This window comes from Leishmania panamensis (assembly GCF_000755165.1).
Source record: "Leishmania panamensis strain MHOM/PA/94/PSC-1 chromosome 2 sequence".
NCBI lineage: Eukaryota > Euglenozoa > Kinetoplastea > Trypanosomatida > Trypanosomatidae > Leishmania > Leishmania panamensis.
Window position 1 is genome coordinate 80,979 of NC_025865.1, and position 19,445 is coordinate 100,423.

Here is a 19,445-nt window from a genome sequence, read left to right on the forward strand (position 1 = left end):
GGTGGGTGGGTGGGTGGGTGGGTGGTTAAGTCAGTGGGGGTTGTCTGTTGCAAGCAGAGCCGGCCCATCTACGATAGCGAGCCCAGAGACGAAGAATGAAGGGAAAGAGAAGAGCAAAGAGACACCACTGCGACGGGCAGGACGTGTGTGTCTGCCTGGAAAGGGCCGCAACCGTGTGCTTTGGTGAAAATGGCGCAACGCACCTGTGCGAGGGTCGCAAGGGCGTGACCAACTTCGGGGGAGGGTCGGTCAGCAGCTACAGCGCGGTCGTTGGTAAAAATGGGGAGAGGGAAAACTGCACGCAGTGATGTTGGTGCGGGAGGAGGAGGAGGAGGAGGATAATGTACGAGGCATACACGCACGACAGTGCAGTAACGCCTCGGACAAGACAAGGCGAGAGAGGAAGGGATGAGAGAAACACTTGGGAACGAAAGAAACAACACTGCGCGTGGCTGCTCTACACGAGAGAGAGAGGGGGGAGGAGGAGGAAGAGGGGGGCAGAGGCGGATGAAGGAAGTCAAGAGACCGAGGGGGAGTCTGAGAAGCGGCGCGCACCTGAGCACTGGCGACACCTGAGCTCGCTCACATTGAGCGCTCGAACTGATCTGCTTCGCGAGGGGGGGCGTTGGAGTTTGTATTGCTCTTCTGCCTCCCTCCCTGCTGACCTGCACAGGTACAGGAAAGGGGAAAAGGTAAGGAGAAAGCGGATGCGAGCCGGTGACGGCGAGGAGACGTGGATGCGCTGTGAGTCCAACGCGATAAGCAGTGGAAGCTGGAGAAGGGCAAAGCGAGGGAAGGGGAGAAAGTGGGGGCGAAGGGGAGGAGAGAGGACAGGAGGAAAGTGGCAAAGAGGGTGCGATCAGCGGAATGTAGTTGCGCGCACGTACGCACGCAGTCTGTGGCCCATAAATTGGGTCGGCAACACGGACGCTTCCGGTTCGCCTCAGCCCCAAGACGATTTCACTGGTCCCCGGTGGGGCGGAGCGTCCTCTTCTTACCTACGCATTCAGAGGACGCTCTTCCTGAGAACGCTTCCAAGATGTGCGAGGCAGAGAGGAGAGGAAAGCGCGCGAAATGCCCTGCGTGTCGGCTCACCTCACACACACACACACACACACACACACACTGGCACGCCGATTACAACACACAACCGTGTGTGTCAGCAGACGCGGGTTTATCTGCACTGTGCTGAACGCATGTACATGTAGGGGGAGGGGGGGTTATTACATTCACTCCGTTCTTCTCTGTTAATTGCTGCCCGCGCTGCTCATCAAGAACGTTAACGTGGGAGGGAGGAAGGGGGAAGAGAGGGGGGCGACGGCTGCGCCTACTACACACAAAGCGCAGGACCATAATGGGGCGCGAACGCAAAAAGCCTCCGCAAGCGGGGAGAGTGGAGGAGGAAGAAAGGGACCAGCCAGACGCGTGTGCCCCTCGCCGTCTGTTCTACGCCGTACATCAGCACGCACATTCGCTCTCTCTGTGTCTACCTCGCTTGCGTGAGGCATGTTTCCGCGTTGCTCTGCTGTAACGAGGTAAGTCCCTCCCCCTCCGTGGAAGGGAAGAGAGCAGCGGGGGTGCCTCCTGCGTAAGTAACCACCGTGCCCACCGAGTGTCAGTGCCCCCCTCCCCTCCCTCCCAAAAAATATATAGCCCCTTCCCTTCCTCTCCACCTCCTCCACACCAAGGCGATCGAGAGGTACCCCCCCGCCCAACCCTGTGATGTCAAAGAATGCACCACTGGTGGTGACGTGTCAGCGCTTCATCATGAAAGGCGCAGTTGGGTCAGACGAGGTACCCAACAAGAGAGTGGGGAAGGTGAGAGAGCGAAAAAAAAAACATTTTGCAATCCAGCGCGCCCCCTGTGCCGTGCAAATCGAGTCGTTTAGGCTGGAGAGGTGGACTCTTTACACCCATCGGCAATCGAGCCCACCTCTCCAGCCTAAACGACTCGATTTGCACACAGTTGATGAAAACAAAAAAAAAAACAAGAGATGACATCACTGTTGCACGTCTTCATTACTACGTGTAAGGGCAGAGCCACACACGACTCCTCGATTACGCATCCCTAACTCCGCTTCCTTGGCGTTGGATTAGATGATTTGAGTAAGTGAACGCACCTCACTGGCATGTGTGGGTGGGGGGGGGGGGGTAATGTGTATGGGTGTACTTCATCAAGTAGTCGCATGCAGTGCTTATATGCAGGTGCGAGCACCTCTCTTTGGAGTCTGAGGGGGGAGGGAGACCACAGAAAGAGAGAAAAATACGCCGCACGCCTCACTCGACAACCGGATACGTGTCCCCATCACGCTTCACCTTCACATGCGGCACCGTCATGAGCCCGCCCGGCCTCAGCGCGTCATGGTTCCACGCTGTGAGGGTGATGTTGTACACGGCGACACCGTCTTGTATGAACAGTATTCGCGCCTTTGCATTCTCAGGGCGTGCGCCGTGCGACACCCAAAGCATTGGCTGCAAGTCGACCCAGCCTGGGTCCAGCGAGGCATTCATGTTCGCGAGTATCCACTGCGCCCCACGCTCCTGCGCCGCTTTCTCAGCCGCTTCCACCTCGGCTGGCGTGGCACCGCCACGCACCCGGTGCTCTTCTACGAAATAGTACTTGTGTAAGTAAAACATCTCCGCCGGGGTGCAGTAGTGAGCTACTACGGACGCCCACGTCACAGTGCCGCGCACCTCGCGCTGCAGCCCGTGAAAGCGCGGCAGACCTTCCTCGATGTAGGTGATACGCTCCTTCGGACAGAGCTGCGCAGCACGCACGCTTCCATCGTGCAGGGCCTTTCCAATAAAGCGATCCTCTTCGGTCATCGCGGCTCTGGTGTAGATGTCGGCGAAAATGGGGTTAAAGTCGAGCATGGAGAGCCGCAACACGTCCTGTAGTCCGTTGACGCCGTAGGTCTCACGTGGTTTCTCCAACACGACGCGCGCCACCTTTCGAGTCATCGAGTAGTGAACTCCCACAAAATAGGGAACACCTTTGGACTGCCTCCCCAGCTGGCCCCAGTACACGCATTCGCTCTCTGATGACTGTGCCAGCCGCACCCGAGATGCAGCGGAGGATGACTCACCACCGACAACCCCCGCGGTAGCCGGTGCTCTGCTGTCGTCATCCATCGAGCTTGCATCGAGGTGGCGGTGCCGCCGACCACTCACCACGTAGGCAAAATCGCTCATCATCTGCGGCACCTTTATGTAGGTGTCATCGTAGCTCTTGGCGATGAACGGGACGCCAGGGAAGGCGTGGTAGGCGTACTCCAGCCACAGCACTGTCTTCTGGGTCATCCCCACAGCCGTCGCCATCCCCCAGCGACTGCTGCCGGCCCCTCCCTTCTCTGCTGTCGGTATGCGGTCGGTCAACATGTCAATCCACAGCGAGTTGCCGTGTTGAAGGGCCTCTAGCCAAAGACCGCTCGAAGCCTCACACAAGAAGCGCGTCGCCGCGGTGAAGGCTGGAATGACAGGGAGCCGAAGGTAATCAGCCAGCACCGCCAGCGGTGGACGCGGGTTGCCGGGGCCGCTGCGCACCGTTGATGAAGTGGCGTGACCACAGGGCGAGCTCGTGAGATCCGATGTGCGCCACTGGGGTCGGAGAGACATGCGGCGCTGGCGATACGAGAAGTCGCCAGGCACCGTGCCTCCTCTGGAGAGCTGCGCGGAAAGTGCGTGGTAGAAGTTGGTTGCGTCGGAGAACTCCTGAGCTGTTGGCCGAAAAAACTCCGCCGCCGCAGCAGGTCCGGTGTCTTCATCCTGGCCTATCCATGTTGGGTCCGGTGCCGCCTTGCGCTCCGGCGCGGCGAAGATGTACAGGGGCAGAAGGCGCCCTTGAAAGTGGTTCTCGCGGCGTGCAACGGCCGTGTAGTGGAACCACGTACTGCGCTGCGCGTCTCGCAGCTGAGCATGGGAGGTGGTATCAGCAGAGGGGATGCCCATGACGGCAATGTAGGGTGGCGGCCTCACAGCGCCGGCTGGGGAGGAGATGCTGGTGTGCTGCAGCCAACGCCAGTGAGGTAGCTCAGCTGCCACATCGATACCGTCAGTCACGCTGCGCATCGCATAGAGCATCGGGCCGATCCGGCCCAGTGGTGCCCCAACGTTGGCAAACACCGCGTATGGGCCGCCCTTCATCATGAGGAACTCCTCCGAAATGACCGTCGTGAGCGGCGCCTTTGCCAGGCTGGGTAGGCCGTCATGAAGGTGAGGGCCCCGACCACCCCGATAGTCCTCGAAGTGGCGCCCCGGGTGCTGTAACGCCCGCAACCCGGCGAGTTGTCTCGCGTTGTCCTCACTCTGCATTCGTACGAGCCCCTCAGCAGCTCGCTGCACAGCGGCCGCGTACGTGTCGCTGTCCAGGCAATCTTCACAGTTTGCCGGCACTACCCTCAGCGTCCATGATGGAAGGTGGATCCACTTTACCTTTTGGGAGTACGTCAGGCGCATGCGCTGTGGCGCGTCCTCGTGCTGAACCAGGATAGACAGGGTGGCATTCCACCCCGGTACACGCGGCCGACGCAGCAGATGTGCGACATAACTGCGTAAGCAAACGAGCAGAAGTGCGCTGCAGACAAGGCTAAGCAGGAGGAAGGCTCGCAGCCCGAGTAGCCACTTCCGCCCTCGACTGGGCCCTTTCTCTGGCTCTGCACCCCGGGCCGTCCCCCTTCGGTATCGGCCCATCGACAGCCACACTCGCGAGCATCTCCTCCACCAGTGCAGGCACATCCGACGGCGCCAGTTGCTTCCTCTGGCGGTGCATTGCGGAGCAGCTGCTGCTGCAGCAGACAGCCTGGATGACGAGGACATTAGGTAGAAACAGGCACCATCCTCTTCACAATCCGCTCTGTCGCGCCTGTAGGGCAGCTCGCTGCCCTCCACAACAGCAGCAGCTCCGGGAGCGATACGGTGCCCACCCCAAAGGGGACGAGTGCCTCTGTGAGCCATCGTTGTCTGCCCCGATGCCGGTGCGAGAGACGTCGCCTCTGTCTTCGTCGCCATAAACATGCGAGGTGGCTGCTCAGTCGTCTGAAAGGGTGGTGACGAGCTCACTGAGTAGGCAGAGAAGCCTTGCGAGTCGCATCCTAACGGGTCCTGCGAGGAGGTATCCCTCCGCCTGCCCTGGTCGGCTCTCCGGGTATCCGTGACGCCCCAAGCCGTTGCACTACTGAGCAGAGCACACTTGGCCGTGCTTGGGCTGCCCTTACCGGCGGTGGCATTGCCGCCATCTTCATCGTCGAAGCCGTGTCGGCTCAGCACGCCACCTGAGCCGCTAAGGTGGCTCTGTCGTAAGCACCTACCATCCGACATTGCAGATTCTGATTCGGGGGAGTGTGTGGCGAGAGATCGAGGAGAGCGGGTGTAGAGAACGAGAGAAACACCGCAAGGGAAGTGATGCGACTCTGCACGTCAGGCGTAAGTCCGTACCGTAGGCAGAGGGCCGCACACGTCTTTCAGTGGACACGCACGCGCGCGTTATCGGCTCTCTGATAGAGGGGACTGAAGTGAGTACTCTCACACGACAGTTAAACACCGCGCCAGGAGCACGCTCTCCTCTCCTTCCCCGCCAAGCGCACGTGCAAGAGCCCACAAGTAGTTGAGAGAGAGCGGGCCCGCACGGTATGGCCAAGAGAGCGAAACAATAAACGATGAGCTGAGACGAATGAGGCCGAACCACCCACCCATACAACGAAGAGGCACACCGCAGAGGCGTATCCCTGCAGTTCTTCTCTCTCCGAGCTCTCGCCTCCCCTCACCCCTCAGCAGCGCACAGGCCTGGGTATGCTCCAGCACTTTGTATGGTGCCTCTTGCACCGCCGCTTCTCATTCTGGAGCGCCTCGTCACAAACCTTCTCTCTCTCCTCCTCCTCCTCCTCCCTTCCGCAGCTTGTGCTGTGGACGGATGTGAGAGGAGAGCACGAGAAGAGAGCGGAGAGGCGGGTAGACGGAGGGCGAGGAGTTCAAGGAGCAGCACCTTGAAGAGAACTGCCTCTCTCACCGAGGGGACTTCCTCGGGGAAGGAGTGGCCGACCACGGTAACAGTAGCTCCGCCTCGCGTGAGAGAGCGAGCGAGAGAGAGAGAGACACAGGGTGACAAGGGCAGTAACAAACAAGCGAGAAACAGCGTGGGAGTGATGCGTGGTACTGCCGACGTGGATGGAGTCACGGCTGCCGCTTTGGAGTGAGCTGGGGAGAGCGGGGAAATGAGTAAGTCTCTGTCATAAGACAATAACAACTTAGCAGGCCCGTGGCAGCATTACCGGTAAGTCCGCGCTGAAGTTCAGCACAGGGGGGAGGCCGATTGGGGGGGAGGGGGGAGTGGGACGAGTGGGACGAGGAGGAGCGCAGAGGGGAGGGGAGGAGTACAGAGGCACGGCAAGAGAAATCAAAACAGAGGCACAGTGGCCCATGAGCTTCAGCGCCTCCACAAGAAATTCACCGCGCTTGTCCTTCGGCTACGCCATTTTTCATCTCCTCGTGTCTTTCGTGTCAATCCTGCTGGGTGACTCGGTAAAGTGGTTTGCTTCCGTGGCTCATCAACCGGTATACATCGGGGCAGCACTCACACCGGCACCGCCGCCGCACAGCCACCACGAGAGGGTGAGAACGGCAACAATGTGAAAAGCAAAAATACGCCCAAAAAGACACTGAACAACGGCAGCGGCAGTGGAACAAAATCCCCAATCGTTCTCAGCAGAGCGAAGGCCGCAGGAGTGGCCAGCAGAGCCCTTCGCCTCGCCCCCAAGCCGCGGCACAACACGGCACACGGCGCGGGGACCCCCCACCCGCACCTCACACGGGAGCCCGGCGAGCCCAATGGCGCCCTGCCCGCGCGCGCCTTCCCGACACAGTGCCAGCCCAGACCTGTCCGCCGGCACCCAGCAGCCCGCCCAGCCGTACCACCCGTGGGCAGCCTGTCGTCTGCCTGGCCTCTCCTCACATGGAGTGGAGGGGGGAAGGGGGGGAAGGAGTACGAGAGCCGTGGCACCACGCGCCGGAGAGGTGAGTGGCCATCCTCCTCACTCAGGGGAGAAGGCGGAGAAAACGACTGGGAAGCGAGGAAGAGATAGGTAGAGTAAAGGGGGATGAAGCTGTGAGTGATACGTATCAGAGCACCAGCACCCTCTAACGAGTCACGTCCTCACCGCACCAGCGCCCATCCACCTGGTGCTTGACGGGGTCTATACCAGCGTAGTCGTACCACTGTGCTACAGTCCGCTGCTTACCCATCCCGTAGCGGCTCGAGTCCATCACAACGAAGGGGTTTGTGCTATTGGCCGGCACCAGGACCTTCTCCGCGTGGAGGAGGTGAGCCTGGACATAGAACTGAATCCTGCTGCGCACCCGATTCTGCAAGTTGTACCACAGAGCGGACTCGGACCACACTTTCGGCGCCTCCTGACGACCATAGATGTGGAAGCACACGCCTCGTGGCGGGGAGTAGAGGTTGTAGCCATGCGTCCACAGCCGCATCGAGTACAGCACCTCCTCCCCGTCGAAGATGTAGCTCAGGTGTGGATCGAAGGGGACGTCGCGGAAGATCGTACCGAACGCCATCAAGAAGCCGCCCGCCACCCACGGCTGCGGCAGGCGGTAGTTGGTGGTCGGATCAATTTCGCGCGACTTAACGCGCACGTACGGGTCGTTGAAGACGTTGTTCTTCGCAAACTCCGCTGTCGAGCCAATCACGATGCCGTTGAGTCGAAGGTAGCCGAAGGGCTTCAAGAAATGCGCCCTGCACAGGTATGCCGTTGTCCTGCGGTAGGGCAGGAGATCAGCCTTCTCGCCGGGGTAGCTCTCTGGGTAGTGCGACAGCACCGCCTTCGCATCCTCCAGGCGCAGCAGCATCGTAGCGCCGAGGGCGTCCCACATAGGTCTAAAGCGGTTGTGGGAGTCGAGCACCAGCGCCAGGCCCTCGCCACGGTACAGCAGCATCGCCATGTAGCGGCCATACGTCGGTCCCTTCGCCTGACCTGAGTCGATCTCACGCACGCGCACCTGCTCCGCCAGGAAGCAGACCCGCTCATCAAAGTGACGGGCCTCAGGGCCGTTGGGGGGTTTCGTCAAGTCCGCACCTTCGCCGTACAAAGCCCGCGCACGCGCCCGCGATTCACGCGCGGCGCCGACGCCGCCATCGGCTGCAGCGCCCTGCAGCCCCTCGGACGGGCACAGATAAGGGGTGTACATCTCTGGCAGGAGACACGGCGAGTCACCGGCGCGGTTCTGCTGCGCGATTCCGACGTATAAGCGGTGCGGGTTGCGCGCTGCGCGGAACAAGTCCAGCAGCGTCGAGGCGCACTCCGCGTCACGGTAGCTCGCGAAGCTCACAAAGATGCTGCGAACGTTCACCGCCGCTTTGGGGTTCAGCGCTTGCGGCATCAGCTGGCGATCTTCTTGAGAGTACAGGTGTGCCACCTCTTCGGCGCGCCGAAATCCCAGTCGCGACAGTGCCAGGACGGAGAGGGGAGAGTCGCGCAGAACCAGCGGCAGCGCTGCAGCCTCAGTGGTCTGCGCCTTGTTGCAGGCAATCGGGACACCGAAGCGAGTCTGCACGGCAGCGGTGATGGCTGAATACCACGCGTCTGTGTCAGCAACCGAGTCCCCACCGTAGGGGCGGAGAGCTTCGTAGCGGCGCAAGGGGTAGTAGTAGATGTGGTTGAAGATCGACGCGACCTCGTACAAGACCGCCTTCATCGCCATGCGGTTCGCAACACCGTACACCCTCAACTCCTCTACGCTGGTACGCACAGACGTGTTCTCTGGCGGACGACTGGCAGTATTGCTGCGAAGTACGGCTGCGTGGGGACCCTCCTTGACAGCTTGAGCACCAGCACGACGTGAGCGGGAACGCATGATCGGCAGGACCTCCGACTGCATCCATGCGTGTCGGTACTGCAGCAGCGCGAGGTCGTCAAAGGGCTGCTGCGTCAGCCGCTCCGCCTCGGAGGAGGCAACGCCGATGAAGCCACGCAGCTGCGCGCGCAGGCGGGCTGCCTCGGATCGACCCGCAAAGGACTCCTTCAGCGCCGCGTTCCACTTCTCCACGGAACCTCCGCCGGTTGCTCGTGCACCACCCCCCACTGTTGCAGCTGTCGTCACATTCACCTCCTCGGCGCGCGCGCGCTCAGCAGCCTTCTCCAGCGCCTCCCTTCGGCCTTTGGCGTTGAGCAGAAAATCGCTCAGCTCCACCAGCCCCATCACTGGGTCGCGCTCCTGCACTGCCTGGACATGAGCGCTCACTTGATAGAGGAGGAAGGACAGATACTCCAGCTCCGGGAGCGTCTGCGCAAGGCGCACCAGGTCGACACCGCGTCCACCGTCGTTGTTGCGGGCTTCATTTGCCTTGCGCAGTGCCGCCAAGAGCGTAGCGTTGCCCTGGACACGCCGGCGCAGCTCCTCCACGCGGTGCGCCTCGCGCAAGAAGGTTTCAAGACCCCCTCCAGCTAGTAGCCGGCGAATGTCGAGGCCAGACGCGAGGGCGGCTCCGTCAGCGGTGCCGCCCTTATTTTTGTGGTTGAAGTCCAGCAGCGACTGAGCTGTCTGAGGCAGCTGACGTTGTGCAGCAGGCACCATCACCACCAGCACCACCACGAGTGCAGCAAAATTAATCAAGAGAAGCACCAGCAGCGCCCCGACAGCAGTGCACGCGCACACGAGCGTCTGCGACACGTCCGCGGGGTCATCGTCATCGTTTACAAAGCCAAGCAGGCGCAGCATGCGATGGACGCGGCTGGCACAGCACATCAGACGCTTCAGTAGTCGAAGATCGCTGCGACTGTGCACTGATGTTGCAGCGCCGGTGGTCGTCTTGCCAGTTAAGTGCGTCGACGCATAACCGCCGCTGCCAGCAGCCGCCCTCCGATCCCCGTAGGCCGGGCCTTGGCGGTGGGGACTTCCGTGCAACGCTTGAGCGAGAGGAGGAAGTCTGTCCGTGCCCTCGTCGCTGAGAGCCATCGAGGCCGGCGCGAAGCCAGGCAGACCACGCGCGTACTCGTTACGACGAGACGCTGTGCCGGCTGCCATGCGCGGTGCTGCGTCACCGAGGACCGCAGCATCGACTTCCACGACACCGTCGAGGCTGTCACCAAACAGCGACGGTGGCGGCACACGCTTCACACGCGCGGTTGCTTGAGCGTCCATGTGAGGCTTGGCTCATGCAAACCCCCAGCGATTGCAGACACACAGACACCTCTGCAGATTGGCGCCGCAGAGAAGTGAGAAGAGCGACGGACGACTAATAGCCGCGCCACACGCGAGCGCGCTATACACCCCTCCCCCCTCCTTCCCTCTTGCTTGCCCACCTTCACGCTCTCGCCCTCTCCTACCACGAGAATGAAGAGCCGCAGTGCCTCCCCGTGAGAATCGCGCGACCGCCCTCCTTCCCCGCCCCCGTCCTCTCCTCTCCTCCCCCCGTCCTTCCCTTCTCCCCCCGTACGGGTTCTCTTCTCTTGTCTGTACGTCTCGCTGTTACTGCGCGCTCGCACAAGACACGATGAAAACACCTGCGCGGTGCACAGTCGAGCTTATTTCTCACCCGATGCTGATATGATGATGTGGTGGCGGTGGTGGTGGTGGTGTGGCGGTGGCAGAGTTGCAGCATCCAAGAGGCGTGCGAAGGAGAGGGGGGAGAGACAGCAAGTCAGATAGGCATGTGCATGATCCTCTCAGCCGCAGGCAGCTTCAACACGGAGAGAGAGAGAGAGGGAGAGAGGAAGGGGGGAGAACGAGCCGGGGAGGAGCTGGCGCGGTGCAAGATCATCCCTCTTGTCACGCTGGGCGATAGTTCAAGATGGACTAGGTGCAAAGGCCGCGACGCAACACCAGCTCACAAGAGCCATCACGCAACGCCTTCCTTCGTAACGTAGCACTCACACTCAGCAGTCGCGAGCGAAGAGCACTGTCGCCTGGCACCACCGCAAGGCACGTTGTGATCGTCAGTTGCCTAAGCTCAGCACCAGCTGACGAGGCAAAAAACTTCTTACTCCCGCTGGCCCCCTTCCACGCGTACGTGCCGCGCCATCGGCGCCAGGGCCCCCCCCCCGCGTGCGCCGCACGCCTGACGAGCCCAGGGAAGAAGCAGGCCAGGGCCCCGAGACCCTTCGCCTCGCCCCCAAGCCGCGACACAACACGGCACACGGCGCGGGGACCCCCCACCCGCACCTCACACGGGAGCCCGGCGAGCCCAATGGCGCCCTGCCCGCGCGCGCCTTCCCGGCACAGTGCCAGCCCAGACCTGTCCGCCGGCACCCAGCAGCCCGCCCAGCCGTACCACCCGTGGGCAGCCTGTCGTCTACCTGGCCTCTCCTCACATGGAGTGGAGGGGGGAAGGGGGGGAGGGAGTACGAGAGCCGTGGCACCACGCGCCGGAGAGGTGGGTGGCCATCCTCCTCACTCAGGGGAGAAGGCGAAGGCGGAAATAGAGAGAAGAGGGGGAAAGAAGCTCAGTAGTACGAGAGAGGCGAAGTACGCGGTGTGCAGAGGAGGACGTGCAGCGCAGTGCGAGTGCGAGGAGTAGAGCGTATGAAGAGAGAGAACACTCACACTGCTGTCAACCGCGTGGGTGGGTGGGCGTACAGGAGGTGAGTGATGCAGAGCTCAGGCGTTCGTTGGGCGCGCAGAAGGAATGAGGAGGTCGTCGTCATCTTGCGCGGGGCCGTTGTGGCAAGTGGGGTGAGTCGGGCAACTTCGGGTGTCACGGCGAGCGCAGCGCGTCATGAAGCGCCGTCAAATCTACGCCGGCAAACAACTCCCACTCCTTCACCGTTCGGCGCAAGGGATAAGGGGATGGCGAGCTTGCCTGCGGCGTGGGTGTTTGGTTCCGCTCCTTCGTGGAGCCAAGAGGCGTCCCGGCATCGCGGTGAGACATTACCAAAGCCCAGAACTTGTCTTGGGTGAAGGTGCGCGCATTGCTCAGCTCTGTCGGTACACCATCTGCCGCCTCGTCCACGAAGCATTGCCCATCATGTCCTGCGCCGGATGCTGCCGGTGCTGTCGCAGGCATAGAGGTGGGCAGCTCACTCTCGCCAGTGCCTACGGCCACCGGCTCTGTCAGTCCGAAGACGTTCCACCCCCGCGTCCAGAGCGCCAGTGTGGTGTGCATATCCTCGAGATCGCTGTCCATGAACTGCAGTGACGGATCGAGCTCCACAGCCTCGGGCACACGCGCGTGCGCTGCCGCCGCAGTCAGTCCTTGATAGTGGAGGCGGCGCTCTTCGAGCTGCTCTGAGAGGCTGCGCAATCGAGTCTGCAACTGGTGCTCCCGATCAAACTCGAAGAACACTTCCGCAGGGCCGAAGAGCAAATCAGCCGACGCAACAGCCTGGAGAACATACGGTGTCGGCTCAACCGTGGCCGACGCCGCATCCCCTGGTGACTGCGGTGAGTTAAACTGCAGTTCGTCGACCCTACCAGAGGCTTGTGCGTTACGCGCAGAAGTCGCTACTCCCTTCACCTTGCCCACGTTCGCCCCGGACGCGAGCCAAGCGCTCTCTTGCAGTGGCGAGTGCTCATCGGCCGCGTGATGCGCTTGGGGAGCCCGGTCTCCACTGCCCAACGTGCCTCCGTCGGCATTCGTGAGCCACGTCCCCTCCATTGGCGCAAGATACCGCATGTCTGCCAAGCACACACTCGAGCGCGGCATGACCTCAGCTTTCACAAAGCTGTCCTTTGCTCGGCACTTCGCCGCCGCCGCCGCACCTGCGGCAGGCGCCTGCATGCCCGGGGATGCCTGCAGCACGGTCGAGGCATTGGTGGAGTGGACGAGGCGGCGCACCTGCTGCCGCACAGCGCCCCGGTGCTCCTTCAGCCAGCAGTGCTCGAAGGAGCGCTTCCGCAGCGCCTTGTTGGCGGCCGAGTAGTACGGTGCCTCTGATTCCTCCTCCCCACAGAGTCGCCCTGCCGCAGCGCCCGATTCGCGGAACGGCGCTGGAGTTGTCGTCGAGGCCGATGGTGGCATGTGAACGATCGGCTGAGCCGGCATTGGCGGTCGCTTCTCGTCCAGGAACAGAAGCTCGTATACCTCAGATGCGGTGAGGCTGGCCGACAGGACGGCCTGTGGCGTGCGGCTCGTGGAAGAGTTCTTGCCGCTGCGCACATACACCATGCCCTGACCACACGGAGACGCTTTGGTGGGAGCATCACCATCACAGTTCGCCAAGGTGTCTACCTGGACTGCCTTCAAGTCGGCATCGCTAAGATCCAGTATCGCGTCGCCGAGAACGCCACGCACCGCAGCGCTGGTGAACAGCAGACCCAGAACAGAGGACGCGGTCGCTGAAGCTGGTAGGTCTGGCGAAGCGGCGAGTTGGCGCCAATCCACCAGCGTCTCCACCATGGTGGGCCACAGCCAGCTCGGCGTCACCAGCCACAGCACAAGCTCCGCCTCTGCCCGCGCCGCGCTGAGCCACGACGACACGTCCGCCGGTAGTGCAGCCAAAAGACGCTCGCCCACCTTGTCGGGAGGTGGCACGCTGGCGGCGGCCTCCCTCTCGCCACCGAGCCCGTCCTCGCTGTGGCGTCCACCCGGTGCCGTCGTCAGAGACAGCCGCACGAGGGGCTCGGTGCTCCACACATTCGCAACAGAGGCCGCAAGCGCCCTCCACGTCACGCCCGGTGTCGGACGGCTACTCAGCACAGCGCGATCGCGGGCCGGGGTGCGCAGGTACAGCAGTCGGAGCGTCAAGTCCCAGTTCGGAAGAGCCAAAGAGCCGGCGCGGAGGAAAAAAATGTACGACTCTCCGCGATAGAGCTGAAGCGTCGCGTAACGCCCAACATGCCGGAGAGCAAAGTCCTGCTCCAGTGTCGCCGCAGTGTCTGCACGCCGCGGCAGAGCCGAATGAGCCGCGGCGGCGTCGTCTAGCCCTGCGAGAGGCACCACCACGCGGCGGCGGCGCAGGTTATCCTTCCAGCGAAAGCCGTACTCAGCGTCGTCCCAGCCGCTGGTAAAGTCTGGCGGCTCGCAGGTGATGCGGCTGTAGCGCCGCTTGTGCGAAGGAGTCAACTTGGCCCGGTCTGCTGTGCGAAGCGGAAAGAGCACGTCGGCAGGCTTTTCAATATTGAGCTCGGTCGCCGAGGAGATGCCGCTCACGGCAACCACATCAATCGTCCCAATCGTCACTGCAACGCCGCGGTGTGCTTGGCGGAAGAGAGACTCCACCGTCATGGCGCAGCGCGCAGCTGTGAGCCGCAACTCCTCAAAGTCGCCGCCACCGACGGATTCGACCCTACCCTGTAACGGCGCGCTCGAGGAGGTCGCTGGGGTCTGCGATAAAGCTGACGCGGCGGATGCTCGACGCCTGATTGTGTCGATCATTTCCTCCGTGATATCGCTGAGAGTGAAAGGGACGGCTACAAAGATGCTGCCCTCCTGGCCGTAGCCACGGCGTGACGCATGGGAGACGTCGTAGAACGAAGGCGAGTGTTGGACATACGTTGCGTAGCCGTCATCGTTCATCGCCTTCTCCGTCTCGGCCGCCATGCGGTCGAGGCCACGGCTGCTTTGCGTGTTATAGTACGACGAGATGACACGCAGCGTCGTGAGATCGACCTCGGCCTGCGTGGGGACGAGGTACCGCTCCACGTAGGCCTCCTGCTCCGCTGTGATCGTTTCGGGGTCATCCAAGACCCAGTTGGCGAAGAGGTGGTCACCTGCCTGCCCGCCGTTGCCGTAGAGGCTATGCAGCAGCTCCGCCCCAGGAAGCTGCAGATCAGCACCCCTGGCTTCCGCACCTCTCTGCGAGCTGTCGCCGCCGCCACGGAGGCCTAAGGCTGCAGTGAGTGCCTCCAGAGGTACGTGGTAGGTACTATTCACGCGCACGCCACGGTGCTCGGCGTAGATACGCAGAAGCCGGAGAAGCTCCTCCAAACTTTCCGTGTACGGGGCTGCTTCTCGATTGCCAGTCAGTGGCTGAACAACGCCGTCAGCGCCGGCGTCAGGCACCGATGACCCAGCAGGGTGGCCTGGCATCGAAGGGCGCTGTGGCATCTTGCTGCCAGTCTTCGCGCCCTCCACTTCGTCACTAAACATCTTCCAGAGGAACAACCCGGAGAACAAGACAAGGGCACCGATAGAGAGGGCGAGACAGAGAGCGATGCAGCGAGCAAAGCGAGCAGGGCGAGACCGCCGGCTCGGCAGCAGTCTCGACCTCATTCTCCCCAATCCTGCCGATGGGAAGAAGCTAGAAAGGGGTCCAGAATGACTATGTTGCTAGCTGGATGGCTCTGTGTAGGCGCGCGCTTCTGGCTGTACATCAGCCAGGGCGTGAGGGATGGAGGGGGCGAGCAGTTTCATGCACGCGCGCGCACGAGAGAGGAAGAGAGAGGGAGAGAGGGAGAGAGGGAGAGAGGGAGAGAGGGAGAGAGAGAGAACGAAGATGAAGTCTGCATAGTTCACAGTCTGAAGGGGCGCAGCGAGCACTGTGTGGGAGAGAGCGCGAGTGGAGGAGGAGTGGGGATTGCTGCGACTTGGACCAAAGTATATCCGTGAGGTCTGCTGTAGCGGCAGGTGGTGATGTGTGTGTGTTATCCCCGCCTCTGAAAAGAGAAGTTGGGAAAGACATCCACACACGCACACACACACAAGAGCCAGACCAGAACGAACAGCGAACAATAAACGCGAGAACAGAAAGGAGGCGCGAATGGGTGTACGTGAGCGCAGAGGCACGCGTTCATCCACCCTACAGCGTCTTGATATCACTGCCACCACATCACGTCTAGCACGCAGTGGCGAAGGACGCGCTCACACACACCGGGCAGAGAGAGAGAGGGGGGGGGGGCGGAGAGAACGGAAAGAGAAAAAAGCGCAAAGAGAGCGATGGTGGGCAATCAGCCAGGGAGGAGAGGAAGAGAGCGGCGGTGCTGTCGTTGTCGTCGTCTCGCTCCCTCCCCCTCTCCCTCCTCCTCGTTCGCCCCCTCTGTCCTCCCTACTCCCTCCTCGCCGTGGCTGTCATTCAGTCCCTTCACGGCCAGAGAAGGCGAAGGAGAAGATAAAGCAAACAAAACAGTCCCGGTATGGGGGAGGAGGGGAGGACAAGTCCCTGCATCCACCCTCGCCACTTCGGATGACGCGCACATGCGCACACGATCTAACATCGCCTATTGCTGCCACCGCCACACAGAAAAGCGCCGGGGCCCCGTCGCTCCGATGGCGGTGGGCGTTTTTTTTTTTCGGTCCATCTGCTCGTTGGTTCCCTTTTCGGCTCCCTCTTCCAGATAAACGCGACCGTACACTGGTCAGCGCTCAAGACGGGGGCCAGGTGGGGAGAGAGAGAGAGAGAAGGGGAGGAGGGGGTGGACGCAGACACCGTCGGCTACGGTCTTGCTCGCACTTCACTCCAGTGTATACGCTCAGAGAGATGCCAGCACGCAACAGCCGTCAAAGCGCCTCGCTATGACGGCACTTCCCCTCTCTCCCCTTCTCGTCTGCCCATTCCCCTCCTCACCTTCCACGCTCCTCCTCGACTTGCTTCACGGCGCGGATTTCATCGGCAGCGGACAGGGGAGACCAAAAATCGGCAACCCGCCAGCCAAGGCCAGCGACGCTACGCCCACCACCCACACACCACACAACCACACAACACACAGAAAAAGACATCGAGCACGACGCTCACGAACACACAGTGGCAACAATCAGGCCAAAGTAGAGCACAATATACAAGCACGCACGGAGTAAGGAAAAAATGGCCAGCGAGGAGCAGCGGCGCGTGCACCACACATGAAGAGAGACCGGGTAACGAGCGCTGCACCCACGCCAAGGGGTTCCTTCCTTTGCTTCGCTCCTGCTCTTCCCCCCCCCATTTTCCCCCTCTCTCTCTCTCTCGAGGGAAAATCCTGGTGGGAAAGCGGATGGAGGGATGGAGGCGAAGAAGCGTGTGAGCGATGCAGACGTGGATATCCGCCAGCCGCGGCGACACAACGAACAGGGCGGCAGTTCGGGCGCGCAAGTGCAAAGGGAGAATGCGCGACACCACAACCCACACGCCCCGCGGGGAAAGGAGGAAGAGCGCGGCAGCGCGCCTCACGCGATCTACATGCCGCGCCCGCAGCAAGCCCCACCGAGACTTCTATGCGCATCGGCCTCAGCACTGCCCGTCCCGCCACTGCCAGTGGTGCTGTTCGAGGCGGCTTGCATCGCTGATGGAGTAATCAGAAAGGGGGTCCGAACTAAGCTACCAAACTGGCCAGCGCTGATGCCGGGCGCCGCCACACCGCCGCCGATCGTACCCGCTGAGCCAGTATTGCCAGCAGATGAAGACTCCACACTATTGACATCGGTACCACCACCCGTGGCAGCCGGCAGCGGCAGCGCGGCAGCGACCTGCCGAAACATCTGCTTGATGTGTGTGCCATGCTTTGCACTCACCTCCATGAAGAGGACGTTGCACTCTGACGCCTTCTTCATTGCCTCCTCGGCGCTCACCTCGCGCCGCTCCGATGCTTGATCGATCTTGTTGCCGACGAGCATGATAACGACCTCCTCGCCGCTCTCCGAGCGTACCTCGTCGATCCACTTGAAGGCGTTAAAGAAGGTCGAGCGGGAGGTGAGGTCATAAACAACCACAGTTGCTGAGCTATTGCGGATGTAGCTGGGGATCAGCGAGTGGAAGCGCTCCTGCCCTGCTGTGTCCCACAACTGAAGCCGAACATTACGATCGTCCTCGAGGTGGATCGTCTTGGAGAAGAAGTCGATCCCGATGGTTGGCTGGTACTGCTGGTCAAAGGTGTCGTACATGAACCGGGTGAGGATGCTCGTCTTGCCAACAGATTGGTCACCAAGAAGAACAAGTTTGTGCTTCAGCATCGATGAGGAAGAAGCCGACACGCTGGACACCTTGCTCGATGCCCCGGCGGCGGCTGAGTCCATGCTGCTCAGTGTCCCTTGGAGCTAGGTAGGGGATGTCGTGGTGGGGAGAGGAGGGAGTGGGGACGTCCGCACACCCACGTCGCTTGAGCAATGAATCGAACGACAGGCTCTGCGCGCACCGCGACTTGGTTGTTTGAGACTCGCCTCGCTGAATGTGTAGAGCGCAGACGCAGTCGCACACCGAACTTTTACTCTTGATACCCGAGGCCCACTCCTGCGACGAGTGACGCACTACAGCAGAGATGGTGACGCGCGCCGCGAAGCAAAAAGCGAAGAGGGGAGAGAGAAGGTTTGCCGATGGCAGTAGTCCGAGAGGGAAGCGGGGGGAGAGGGAGAGGGGTACACAACACGCACCTGTAGAGTCGCCCCACCCACCCACCCCCTCACCACCCCTTTCTCGCTTGATTGCTCGCTTTCGGTCTCGGCGCCAACGATATTTGGCTCCCGTCACAAACTGCCAGTACAGAGAAATAGTTGAGAGAGAGGAGAGAGAGAGGGGGGGCTGCCGGCGTTCGGTCGTGTGTAGGCGAGCCTCATTCTGAGAGGAGGGAAGAGGAACCACGACACACGGGTGCGTGTCTCGGTGACGGCGGACGGGGCGACCAGAAAGGCAAAAGACACCACCACCACCACGACCACCGCCACCCAGAGCAACGAAGCATGGTGGAGGGGGAGACGATAAGAGAAAGCGAGAGAAGGCCCCGCTGCACATCACTAGTCCTCCTGCTGTACTTTTCCCCTCTTCCATACGCCGTCTTTCTACCCTCACGCTCTCTCCCATCAGTAGCAGTAACAACAACGCCAGCTCACACAACGTGGGACTTTCCTTAAGATCATACAATCGGTTCGGGGGGACGGGGGAAGGCGACTCTACAGGTGCGTGTAAGGAGGAGCCAAGCAAGCCCAGACACGCAAGTAAGCTGGTGCCCTCGCGTCGCCCAAGACGTCCCAAGCCATAGAGAGGGAAACAGAGAGAGAGAGAGATGCATACTACAGGAGGCCCTCTCCCCCCCTTTCCTCCCTGCCGAAGGCTCCCGCGCCCCTCCCCGCGCCGCCTACGATGGCTGGTGTTTTGCTCCTGTCCTCCCGCTGCCACCGCTCTATGTTTTGGCGGAAGTCGAGGACAAACTCGTCGAAGTCGTGCCGCCGCGCATCCTTCTTCATCATGACACTTTCGTAGAGATGTGTCTTGCACGCGAACACCTCCAGCACGAACCCGAGTGAAAAGCCAACGAGGAAAATGCCAAACATCCGGGCCGCGAACGGCAGCCGGGTGCGATACGCGCGCAAGAAGCGACTTGTCGCCGTGCCGTCGCGCAGGAACGGGTCCCGCGTCTTCTGTGCGTCGCCGTACAGGCGCGCTGTGGTACTGTGAGACGGGAAGCCAGCAGCACCAGTAGCAGTCGACCTCGAAGAGCACCTATGTGCGTGCGACAGCGCTGTGCAGCACGTGTGCAGCACACTCATCGATACCCCCAGAGAAAGCCGCATACGTATTGCCCTGATCAGCCAGTCGCACAATGGAGAGTGCTCACGGTGTGTCTTGAGCCAACTGCTCAGCTGTGTGTGTGTGTGAGAC

At 61.5% G+C, this 19,445-nt stretch overlaps 5 protein-coding genes across 5 annotated transcripts, besides 2 other annotated features; all 5 read right to left on the bottom strand.

The window, feature by feature from the left end:
- Positions 1-2,277: 2,277 nt before the first annotated feature.
- LPMP_020150 (phosphoglycan beta 1,3 galactosyltransferase) lies at positions 2,278-4,953 on the bottom strand (the record flags this gene model as incomplete). Its single annotated transcript, XM_010699858.1, has 1 exon — positions 2,278-4,953. The coding sequence occupies one exon, from the start codon at positions 4,951-4,953 to the stop codon at positions 2,278-2,280; it is 2,676 nt and encodes an 891-aa protein (XP_010698160.1).
- A 1,805-nt stretch (positions 4,954-6,758) lies between these two features.
- Positions 6,759-6,942: a repeat region.
- A 189-nt stretch (positions 6,943-7,131) lies between these two features.
- Positions 7,132-9,723, bottom strand: LPMP_020160 (glycosyltransferase GlcNAc-like protein; the record flags this gene model as incomplete). The annotated part of the gene is made up of 1 exon (XM_010699859.1): positions 7,132-9,723. One exon carries the CDS (start codon positions 9,721-9,723, stop codon positions 7,132-7,134), a length of 2,592 nt encoding a protein of 863 aa, XP_010698161.1.
- A 1,404-nt stretch (positions 9,724-11,127) lies between these two features.
- Positions 11,128-11,311: a repeat region.
- Positions 11,312-11,698: 387 nt separating this feature from the next.
- On the bottom strand, positions 11,699-15,154 carry LPMP_020170 (hypothetical protein; the record flags this gene model as incomplete). Its single annotated transcript, XM_010699860.1, has 1 exon — positions 11,699-15,154. One exon carries the CDS (start codon positions 15,152-15,154, stop codon positions 11,699-11,701), a length of 3,456 nt encoding a protein of 1,151 aa, XP_010698162.1.
- A 1,875-nt stretch (positions 15,155-17,029) lies between these two features.
- LPMP_020180 (small GTP binding protein rab6-like protein) lies at positions 17,030-17,866 on the bottom strand (the record flags this gene model as incomplete). Its single annotated transcript, XM_010699861.1, has 1 exon — positions 17,030-17,866. The coding sequence occupies one exon, from the start codon at positions 17,864-17,866 to the stop codon at positions 17,030-17,032; it is 837 nt and encodes a 278-aa protein (XP_010698163.1).
- A 990-nt stretch (positions 17,867-18,856) lies between these two features.
- On the bottom strand, positions 18,857-19,117 carry LPMP_020190 (hypothetical protein; the record flags this gene model as incomplete). The annotated part of the gene is made up of 1 exon (XM_010699862.1): positions 18,857-19,117. The coding sequence occupies one exon, from the start codon at positions 19,115-19,117 to the stop codon at positions 18,857-18,859; it is 261 nt and encodes an 86-aa protein (XP_010698164.1).
- Positions 19,118-19,445: the final 328 nt, after the last annotated feature.